This window comes from Salvelinus fontinalis, chromosome 9 (genome assembly GCF_029448725.1).
Source record: "Salvelinus fontinalis isolate EN_2023a chromosome 9, ASM2944872v1, whole genome shotgun sequence".
Taxonomy (NCBI): Eukaryota; Metazoa; Chordata; class Actinopteri; order Salmoniformes; family Salmonidae; genus Salvelinus; species Salvelinus fontinalis.
In genome coordinates this window covers 10,026,746-10,038,619 of record NC_074673.1, presented here as the reverse complement: position 1 = coordinate 10,038,619, position 11,874 = coordinate 10,026,746, and the positions used below count along the sequence as shown (strand labels likewise).

At 44.9% G+C, this 11,874-nt stretch overlaps 1 protein-coding gene across 3 annotated transcripts in view; it reads left to right on the top strand.

Moving 5' to 3' along the window:
- LOC129862036 (prickle-like protein 1) overlaps window positions 1-11,874 on the top strand; it is a 59,561-nt gene that overhangs the window by 42,948 nt on the left and 4,739 nt on the right. For all 3 annotated transcript variants that reach the window (XM_055933352.1, XM_055933351.1, XM_055933353.1), the window contains exons 3-5: window positions 3,632-3,745; window positions 4,970-5,107; window positions 8,400-8,603. In XM_055933352.1, coding sequence (XP_055789327.1) covers window positions 3,632-3,745; window positions 4,970-5,107; window positions 8,400-8,603 — 456 coding nt within the window. The remainder of the gene's footprint in view (window positions 1-3,631; window positions 3,746-4,969; window positions 5,108-8,399; window positions 8,604-11,874) is intronic.

Genomic DNA, 11,874 nt, shown 5'->3' with positions numbered 1-11,874 from the left:
GCCTCACAACCGCAGACCATGCATAACCACGCCAGTTCAGGACCTTCACATCCGGCGTTTTCACCTGCAGGATCGTCTGAGACCAGCCACCCGGACAACTGATGAAACTGAAGAGTATTTATGTCTGTAATAAAGCCCTTTTGTGGTGAAAAGTTAATTCTGACTGGCTGGGCCTGGCCCCAAAGTGGGTGGGCCCACGCCCTCCCAGGCTGCACCCATGCCAATTAATGTAAAATCCATAGATTAGGGCCTAACATATTTATTTTAAGTGACTGATTTCGGTATATGAACTGTAACTCAGTAAAAATTTTGAAATTGTTGCGTTTATATTTGTATTTAGTATATACAGCATATGTCACGTACATGTACTGTTGAAGTTGGAAGTTTACATACACTTAGGTTGGAGTCATTAAAACTCGTTTTTCAACCACTCCATAAATTTCTTGTTAACAAACTATAGTTTTGGCAAGTCGGTTAGGACATCTACTTTATGCATGAGACAAGCCATTTTTCCAACAATTGTTTACAGACAGATTTTTTCACTTATAATTCACTGTATCACAATTCCAGTGGGTCAGAAGTTTACATACACTTAGTTGACCTTGCCTTTAAACAGCTTGGAAAATTCCAGAAAATGATGTCATGGCTTTAGAAGCTTCTGATAGGCTAATTGACCTCATTTGAGTCAATTGGAGGTGTACCTGTGGATGTATTTCAAGGCCTACCTTCAAACTCAGCACCTTTTTGCTTGACATCATGGGAAAATCAAAATAAATCAGCCAAGACCTCAGAAAAAAATTGTAGACCACCACAAGTCTGGTTCATCGTTGGGAGCAAATTCCAAACGCCAGAAGGTACCACGTTCATCTGTACAAACAATAGTACGCAAGTATAAACACCATGGGACCACGCAGCCATCATACTGCTCAGGAAGGAGACACGTTCTGTCTCCTAGAGATGAACGTACTTTGGTGCGAAAAGTGCATATCAATCCCAGAACAACAGCAAAGGACCTTGTCAAGATGGTGGAGGAAACAGGTACAAAAGTATCTATATCCACAGTAAAATGAGTCCTGTATCGACATAACCTGAAAGGCCGCTCAGCAAGGAAGAAGCCACTGCTCCAAAACCGCCATAAAAAAGCCAGACTACAGTTTGCAACTGCACATCGGGACAAAGATAGTACTATTTGGAGAAATGTCCTCTGGTCTGATGAAACTAAAATAGAACTGTTTTCCATAATGACCATTGATATGTTTGGAGGAAAAAGGGGGATGCTTGCAAGCTGAAGAACACCATCCCAACCGTGAAGCACGGGGGTGGCAGCATCCTGTTGTGGGGGTGCTTTGCTGCAGGATGGACTAGTACACTTCACGAAACAGATGGAAAATTATGTGGATATATTGAAGCAACATCTCAAAACATCAGTCAGGAAGTTAAAGCTTGGTCGCAAATGGGTCTTCCAAATGGACAATGACCCCAAGCATACTTCCAAAGTTGTGGCAAAATGTCTTAAGGACAACAAAGTCAAGGTATTGGAGTGGCCATCACAAAGCCCTGACCTCAATCCTATAGAAGATTTGTGGGCAGAACTGAAAAAGCATGTGCGAGCAAAGAGGCCTACAAACCTGAATCAGTTACACCAGCTCTGTCAGGAGGAATGGGCCAAAATTCATCCAACTTATTGTGGGAAGCTTGTGGAAGGCTACCTGAAACGTTTGACCCAAGTTAAACAATTTAACGGCAATGCTACCAAATACTAATTGAATGTATGTAAACTTCTGACCCACTGGGAATGTGATGAAAGAAATAAAAGCTGAAATAAATCATTCTCTCTACTATTATTCTGACATTTCACATTCTTAAAATGAAGTGGTGATCCTAACTGACCTAAGACAGGACATTATTACTAGGATTAAATGTCAGGAATTGTGAAAAACTGAGTTTAAATGTACTTGGCTAAGGTGTATGTAAACTTCTGACTTCAACTGTATACGCAATATAACCCACGACCTTGCCGTGTCTAGTGTCATGCTCTTACCAACTGAGCCACATTAGCCCATATAGATGGACCTATAAACACATTTGGCTCGTTTAGATAGGAGCTGAGAAACACCACAGTAGCTTTCTCTGTCATTATTTTCCTCGTCATAACTCCATTAGGCATATTGCCAGGCCTCCTCAGGTTATTGGGGTAGTGAGCAGTGCAGAGGGAGAGTTTGTCGTATGCTTGTCACCCTGAAACCGGACAAAGATGCTTGTCTCTAACTGTCGCTGTGGCACTTTGACCCTTAGGGCCACTGGCCTAGCTACTACTTGACCGCAACTGCAGTTGACCGCAACTGAAGGCTACATTAGGAGGGAGGGTCATGACTGCTACTAGATAAAAAGGTGGGATGTTCTTGTCTCCTGTTTAGAGGGGGCTTCCTGCTGCTCGGCCCATCTCTGGGAATTGCAATTGACCCCCACAATCCTCAGCGTTGGGCTGTCGTAAATAATGCACATTTCATGCTGCTATTACTCCTACATCCACCTCCCTAGGTCAGGGCTGAAGAGCAGTAAGATGACTGACCCCCTCCAGGGCTGTGTGTTTCTCCACTGTAATGTGCACAACAGGGCCGTTCAACAGAATAGTGGCTGTAAAGGCATTACAGTTGACCCAGGCATTTACACACAAAAGGGGGCTGTTTATTTGGAGGCTTTAGAGCCTGGGTCTCTTGTTGCTTCAGCCCCCCCCCCCCCCCCATCACCCTTCATTGCTTCCATGTGTGCTGTTTAAAGGGAGGTAGAGGGGGATAGAGAGTGAGGGGAAGAAAGGGAGAGAGACAGAGGGAGAGAAGGAAGGGAAGGTAGTTGGGAGAGTGCCACATAACACAAGTGGACCCTGTTTGTGAACGAGCCTGTAAAAGGCAGCTGTGGCGAGGTCCCCTCCAAGCCAAACCTAGCGTTGCCAGCAACCAGCGGGATGGGGGGACTGATCCACATCTAAAGGCCTCCTCCTGCATCTGATCTGTCAGATCTCTACTAATAACCAGCAGACTTTTCCATGCCAGAGTTTGTAAAAAAAAAATATATATATACACATCCTGTCTCAGTGTCTTTGGGGTGGTGCTTGACAAGTCTGCCTGTCTCACACAAAGGAGCCCTCCGCTATGCTCACTTTTCAGGTAGGGACACACACGCACACAGCCCATTATCCAGGGACAGACTTAGTTGGTATTATCATTTCTAATGTGCGGAATAACATTTATTTGGGCCAGTGAAATAGTTAAAGAGAAATTTGTGAAGTTGCTCTTCCGTTCGTCAGGGAGCCAGGATCCGGTCAGAGCCCTTTTTATATTCTGCATTAAGAACATGTTACTTCACAGTATAAACAACGCTTCGGGTTCATTTTGCGTGTGGTAGGTGTAAACATGGCACTACCAAAGGATCAAATACACAATGTGTGTGTGTGTGTGTGTGTGTGTGTGTGTGTGTGTGTGTGTGTGTGTGTGTGTGTGTGTGTGTGTGTGTGTGTGTGTGTGTGTGTGTGTGTGTGTGTGTGTGTGTGTGTGTGTGTGTGTGTGTGTGTGTGTGTGTGTGTGTGTGTGTCTGTCTGTCTACCATCTGTCTCCTGCTCTGTGTGCTCCAGGTCCAGCTGTATTTCTCCTGTCTGCCTGAGGACAAGGTTCCTTACGTTAACAGTCCTGGAGAGAAGTTCAGAATGAAACAACTCCTCTATCAGCTGCCTCCACATGACAACGAGGTAAGGAAAATGCCCCAAAAGAGTGTGGTTGTACGTGCATGGGTGTGTGTAGTTCATATACACTGTGTGTTTTTGTTTGTGTGTATGCCAGTGTGTGTACACTCTGTGTGTGTGTGTGTGTGTGTGTGTGTGTGTGTGTGTGTGTGTGTGTGTGTGTGTGTGTGTGTGTGTGTGTGTGTGTGTGTGTGTGTGTGTGTGTGTGTCAGTGTGTGTGTGTGTGTGTGTGTGTGTGTGTGTGTGTGTGTGTGTGTGTGTGTGTGTGTGTGTGTGTGTGTGTGTGCATCCCAGCAGGCCCTCTTATTAAAGGTGTCGTAACAGGGCAGGTCTCACAGCAGGACAGCACCCATTTTCCCACCATCCATCCCATCCCTCCATCCATCCATCCAATCCCTCCATCCATCCATCCAATCCATCCCATCCCATCCTATCCCTCCCTCCCTCCCTCCATCCATACATCCCTCCCTCCATCCATCCCTCCATCATCCCATCCCATCCATCCATCCATCCATCCCATCCCCTTTCCCAGACTCAGTGTTGTTTGAAGATGTGTCCGACCCTTGTCCTTCCCTGCCTTGTAGTAAACCTCTGTTTAAGACCACCTTACAATGTTACCACCTACCAGGGTTGGGGTCAATTCCATACCAATTCAGACTGGAAATAAATGGAAAGTCCAATCCTCCAAGCAATGACAACATTTCATTTGACTTCCAATTTACTGAATTGAAATGGGATTGACCCCCCCCCCCCCCCAGCTCCATGCCATTATGTGATGGAGAACTTGGCATTCACATTACCACCATCAGTCTTTAGTCCCTTGATCCCACGCTGTGTCACAGACTGTCATGCCCCGGGTACAATAAGCCTTTTGACTATGATTTGATGGTGTTTGCTGACAGCCCCCACCAGCAGGATTCCTGTCATAGCGGTAGTCTTTCTGGGGACAGACCAGTAGGATAGGCGATGCTGCTGAAAGACTTCCTTTATATGTGCCTCCACCGCAGTGACATCACAGCCTGAGCCAGAGCTGCTTCTCTTTGTGGTTCTTCCCCTCGTGATTCCACTCTAAACACAACCCCTGTAAAACGTCTGCTTTCCCTCGGTAAAGGTTTGGGAGAGTGAGACATCAAAAAAACGGTTGTCACTCTCTGCTTTGTGTTGTACAATTAAAGTCCACTTTGGACGATGTTTAACGAAGGCCTGTCTTTCTTCTTTCACACCCTCCAGGGGCGTTACTGTCAGTCTCTCAGTGAGGAGGAGAAGAAGGAGCTCCACATGTTCAGTGTCCAGAGGAAGAAGGAGGCGCTGGGGAGGGGCTCGCTCAAACTCCTGCCCCGGGACCTGCTACACAGCGTCTGTGAACATGTACGTCCCCTCTCGCACACCGCCACTCACCTCAGTTCCTAACAGGAACATTGTCACATCAGACACATACACCAACGGGTAGATGGGGAATTTTTAAGGTAACATACTGGTCAAAAGTTTTACAACACTTACTCATTCAAGGGTTTTTCTTTATTTTTACTATTATCTACATTGTAGAATAATAGTGAAGACATCAAAACTATGAAATAACACATGTAGTAACCAAAAAAAGTGTTTAACAAATCAAAATATATTTTATTCTTTGGTAGTACACATGATTCTTTAAAAAGCCACCCTTTGCCTTGATGACAGCTTTCCACACTCTTGGCATTCTCTCAACCAGCTTCACCTGGAAGTTATAGAAGATGTACAATGTAGAAAATAGTAACAAATAAAGAAAAACCCTTGAATGAGTAGATGTATGTAACAGTTCGCGACGTTATAGGAAACTGTTGTAAGCCATATAACCCAAGCAAATTACTATTAAGAAGCGATAGGCAGAACTATCTGTAGCCTGTGCTTCACTAGAGGAGTCCTTTGCTATTTGAACCTCCTCTTCCTCTGTGTTGTATGTCAACCATGCTATGTAAGATATCCCTAAACATATGGTGGTTTTGCAGCCATGCAGACAGTCTGAAATCTAAAAAGCCTCTCAGAGTTGTTTGGAGTGTAGCGCCAGTGGGTTGACTGACTCTGTGCTCTGCTCGATCCTCCTCAGTGTTTTATTTAGTGTACTTACAAATGGGTCCTGAGCAGCCCGGGGGATGACCATTAAGCTTGGTCAAAACACAGCTCTGCTCTGCTCTGTAGTGGCTCTCCCTCTGCTCTGCTCTGTAGTGTCTCTCCCTCTGCTCTGTAGTGTCTCTTCCTCTGCTCTGTAGTGTCTCTTCCTCTGCTCTGTAGTGTCTCTTCCTCTGCTCTGTAGTGTCTCTTCCTCTGCTCTGTAGTGTCTCTTCCTCTGCTCTGTAGTGTCTCTTCCTCTGCTCTGTAGTGTCTCTTCCTCTGCTCTGTAGTGTCTCTTCCTCTGCTCTGTAGTGTCTCTTCCTCTGCTCTGTAGTGTCTCTTCCTCTGCTCTGCTCTGTAGTGTCTCTTCCTCTGCTCTGTAGTGTCTCTCCTTCTGCTCTGTAGTGTCTCTTCCTCTGCTCTGCTCTGTAGTGGCTCTCCCTCTGCTCTGTAGTGTCTCTTCCTCTGCTCTGTAGTGTCTCTTCCTCTGCTCTGTAGTGTCTCTCCCTCTGCTCTGTAGTGTCTCTTCCTCTGCTCTGTAGTGTCTCTTCCTCTGCTCTGCTCTGTAGTGGTTCTCCATCTGCTCTGCTCTGTAGTGGCTCTCCCTCTGTTCTGCTCTGTAGTGTCTCTTCCTCTGCTCTGTAGTGTCTCTTCCTCTGCTCTGTAGTGTCTCTTCCTCTGCTCTGTAGTGTCTCTCCCTCTGCTCTGTAGTGTCTCTTCCTCTGCTCTGTAGTGTCTCTTCCTCTGCTCTGCTCTGTAGTGGTTCTCCATCTGCTCTGCTCTGTAGTGGCTCTCCCTCTGTTCTGCTCTGTAGTGTCTCTCCCTCTGCTCTGTAGTGTCTCTTCTACTGCTCTGCTCTGTAGTGTATCTCCCTCTGCTCTGCTCTGTAGTTTCTCTTCCTCTGCTCTGCTCTGTAGTGGATCTACCTCTGCTCTGCTCTCTAGTGTCTCTCCCTCTGCTCTGCTCTGTAGTGTATCTCCCTCTGCTCTGTAGTTTCTCTTCCTCTGCTCTGCTCTGTAGTGGCTCTCCCTCTACTCTGCTCTGTAGTGACTCTCCCTCTGCTCTGCTCTGTAGTGACTCTCCTTCTGCTCTGTAGTGGCTCTCCTTCTGCTCTGTAGTGGCTCTCCCTCTGCTCTGATCTGTAGTGTCTCTCCCTCTGCTCTGTAGTGTCTCTTCCTCTGCTCTGTAGTGTCTCTCCCTCTGCTCTGCTCTGTAGTGTCTCTCCCTCTGCTCTGTAGTGGCTCTCCTTCTGCTCTGTAGTGTCTCTTCCTCTGCTCTGCTCTGTAGTGGCTCTCCCTCTGCTCTGTAGTGTCTCTTCCTCTGCTCTGCTCTGTAGTGGCTCTCCCTCTGCTCTGCTCTGTAGTGACTCTCCTTCTGCTCTGTAGTGGCTCTCCTTCTGCTCTGTAGTGGCTCTCCCTCTGCTCTGATCTGTAGTGTTTCTCCCTCTGCTCTGATCTGTAGTGTCTCTCCCTCTGCTCTGCTCTGTAGTGTCTCTCCCTCTGCTCTGCTCTGTAGTGTCTCTCCCTCTGCTCTGCTCTGTAGTGTATCTCCCTCTGCTTTGCTCTGTAGTGGCTCTCCCGCTGCTCTGCTCTGTAGTGACTCTCCTTCTGCTCTGTAGTGGCTCTCCTTCTGCTCTGTAGTGGCTCTCCCTCTGCTCGGATCTGTAGTGTCTCTCCCTCTGCTCTGCTCTGTAGTGGCTCTCCCTCTGCTCTGTAGTGTCTCTCCCTCTGCTCTGCTCTGTAGTGTCTCTCCCTCTGCTCTGCTCTGTAGTGTATCTCCCTCTGCTCTGCTCTGTAGTGTATCTCCCTCTTCTCTGCTCTATAGTGACTCTCCCTCTGCTCTGCTCTATAGTCTCTCCCTCTGCTCTGCTCTGTAGTGGCTCCCCCCTGCTCTGCTCTATAGTGGCTCCCCCTCTGCTCTGTAGTGGATCTTCCTCTGCTCTGCTCTGTAGTGGCTCTCCCTGCTGTAAACTGTGAATGTGATGTTGTTTGTAGTCCCAGCGTTAAAGCACGGCCTGTGTCTTCACATGACACACACAGAGAAACTGAGAGGAACAAACCGACTGCAGAGGGACCGTAGTCGACCACAGTTAGCCCCACGGTCAGAATTCCCATAATAACACCAGATGCCATGTTATGAACTGTACTGATGCGGTCCCTCACAGATGGAAGGGAGTTGGCCACATATCTCAACCCTTCTCCTCTCTCCAGTAGGGAATGGGGACAGGGGGATTTAGTGGCCATATGATACCCTCGTTAGTATCCAGGGCCGAGGCCATGCTGTAGGATTAGATAGGATAGCCACACACTCCAGACTGGAAGTTACATAACTAGGGCATTTGGCCATAATTGTTGCCATTTCAACCACACATTTAACTAGTAATGGAATTCATGTTTTTTTTTTTAAGTCACCACTTTACTTTACTGGTCATTTCAATTAAATGTATATCCCCATTGATTCTTGAAGAATAACTTGCCTAATGAGCTTAATACAATAATACAGTGTAAAATATCTAGTTTTAGAGTGAAACTGTTCTTTATGGATGTCCCTTGTGTGGATTTCATCACAGTGTGGGGAGAACATCAACGGAGGAGAGATGGCGGTTTTTGCCTCCAGAGCGGGTCCTGGGCTAGCCTGGCACCCAGCATGCTTTACGTGCTCCACGTGTAGTGAGCTGCTGGTTGACCTCATCTACTTCTACCAGGATGAGAAGATCCACTGTGGCCGGCACCACGCAGAGCTGCTCAAGCCACGCTGCTCAGCCTGCGACGAGGTGAGTGTGAAGATGTACTGTGGCCGACGCCAGAGCGGAGTTGAGCTCATTCCAACCGCTTCGCTAAAAACCGTCCTGCTCTGACAGGAATAAAAAAAACTGCCGCTACAAATTCGCTACATTCATTAAAATCACAATTATACAGTGGTGGGAAAAGTTCCTAATTGTCATACTTGCGTAAAAGTACAGAAACCTTAAAAATGACTCAAGTAAAAGTCACCCAGTAAAATACTACTTGAGTAAAAGTCTAATTATTTGGTTTTAAATATACTTAAGTATAAAAAGTAAATGTTATTGCAAATATATACTTAACTATCAAAAGTAAAAGGTAGAAATCATTTCAAATTCCTTATATTAAGCAAACCAGACGGCACCGTTTTCATGTTTCATTTATTTACGGATAGCCAGGGGCTCCAACACTCAGACATCATTTACAGATAGCCAGGGGTACACTCCAACACTCAGACATCATTACAGATAGCCAGGGGAACACTCCAACACTCAGACATCATTTACAGATAGCCAGGGGAACACTCCAACACTCAGACATCATTTACAGATAGCCAGGGGAACACTCCAACACTCAGACATCATTTACAGATAGCCAGGGGAACACTCCAACACTCAGACATCATTTACAGATAGCCAGGGGAACACTCCAACACTCAGACATCATTTACAGATAGCCAGGGGAACACTCCAACACTCAGACATCATTTACAGATAGCCAGGGACACACTCCAACACTCAGACATCCTTTACAGATAGCCAGGGGAACACTCCAACACTCAGACATCATTAACAGATAGCCAGGGGCTCCAACACTCAGACATCCTTTACAGATAGCCAGGGGAACACTCCAACACTCAGACATCCTTTACAGATAGCCAGGGGAACACTCCAACACTCAGACATCATTACAGATAGCCAGGGGAACACTCCAACACTCAGACATCATTACAGATAGCCAGGGACACACTCCAACACTCAGACATCCTTTACAGATAGCCAGGGGAACACTCCAACACTCAGACATCCTTTACAGATAGCCAGGGGAACACTCCAACACTCAGACATCCTTTACAGATAGCCAGGGGAACACTCCAACACTCAGACATCCTTTACAGATAGCCAGGGGAACACTCCAACACTCAGACATCCTTTACAGATAGCCAGGGGCTCCAACACTCAGACATCATTTACAGATAGCCAGGGGAACACTCCAACACTCAGACATCATCAACAGATAGCCAGGGGAACACTCCAACACTCAGACATCATTAACAGAAAGCCAGGGGCACACTCCAACACTCAGACATCATTTACAGATAGCCAGGGACTCCAACACTCAGACATCATTTACAGATAGCCAGGGGCTCCAACACTCAGACATCATTTACAGATAGCCAGGGGCTCCAACACTCAGACATCATTTACAGATAGCCAGGGGAACACTCCAACACTCAGACATCATTTACAGATAGCCAGGGGCTCCAACACTCAGACATCATTTACAGATAGCCAGGGGAACACTCCAACACTCAGACATCATTAACAGATAGCCAGGGGAACACTCCAACACTCAGACATCATTTACAAACAAAGCACGTGTTTAGTGAGTCCGCCAGATCAGAGGCAGTAGGGATGACCGGGGATGTTCTCTTGATAAGTGTGTGAATTAGACCATTTTCCTGTCCTGCTAAGCATTCAAACTGTGCTTTTGGGTGTCATTGAAAATGTATGGAGTAGAAAATACATTATTTCCTTTAGGAATGTAGTGAAGTAAAAGTAGTCAAAATGATATATCGTTTTTTGGGGTATCTGTACTATTTATGTAGTTCTTTAAACGTATTTTTTACTTAAATACTTTGCACCACTGCAATTTAACCAACATCCATCAATTTTTGTGACACCAGGACATACCATTTGTTTTTGGAACCAAAACATATGGATTTGAATAAACATGGAAAAGTTAATGTAAGAAGCTTGCATCATTTCAAATAAGCAACATATACATATTTTTTTTTTTTACCTTTATTTAACGAGGCATTCAGTTTAGAACAAATTCTTATTTTCAATGACGGCCTACACGGGTCAACACAGGGCCAATTGTGCGCCGCCCTATGGGACTCCCAATCACGGCCGGTTGTGATACAGCCTGGATATTAAACAGCATATAAACACTAAATAGGTCAGGAGCCAGACAGGGAGCCTTAAGAAGGAACGGAAATTAATTATTTAGGCTATATTATTTCAATTATTTTAAGGCTATAGCGTACAAAGAAATACATTCTGAAGCATTTGTGTGTGCAATACTAGGCTGGTAGGAACATAAAGCGCTCAGCATTTAAACGTTTCATTCTATTCAATTATTATAGTCTATAAATTGTGCATATAGGCTGTGATTTACTTAGAATGAAATACAAATTTAACGAAAAATGCCTTATTAGGCTCAGTCTACAGTGCCTTTGAATTAATTTTTTGAAAAACAAGTTTGTCCAGGGTCTGTGGCTTCAGGCTCATGCGATTGTGCCTGGAGAGCCGGCCAACAGCGGAGAATATTCTCTCCAGACTTGCAGAGCCACTGGGGATGCTAAACACGCTTCGGCAAAATAACCCAATCAAAACAGAAAGCTTCTTGAAAGTTGGAACATACCAGGCCTATTGGGCCAAAATCAATGATGGCCTATTATATAGATAAAAGTTCTGTTCATTTTTGTTCTGTTAAGAGATCTGATTTATAGTTTATAACTACTTTGCTAAAATGACACACTTAGTTATCTATCCACCTCATTCCTTTCTTTTAGCATGTGCACATAGTAAGTACACCATCATGCTTTCAGGGAATATGTGTATTTTCAGATTACACTATGATTCTTTAGATGTAGATTATATGATTCTTTAGTTGTAGATGATATGATTCTTTAGTTGTAGATTGTATGATTCTTTAGTTGTAGATTGTATGATTCTTTAGTTGTAGATTGTATGATTCTTTAGTTGTAGATTGTATGATTCTTTAGTTATAGATTGTATGATTCTTTAGTTGTAGATTATGTGATTCTTTAGTTGTAGATTATGTGATTCTTTAGTTGTAGATTGTATGATTCTTTAGTTGTAGATTGTATGATTCTTTAGTTGTAGATTGTATGATTCTTTAGTTGTAGATTATGTAATTCTTTAGTTGTAGATTGTATGATTCTTTAGTTGTAGATTGTATGATTCTTTAGTTGTAGATTGTATGATTCTTTAGTTGTAGATAATATGATTCTGT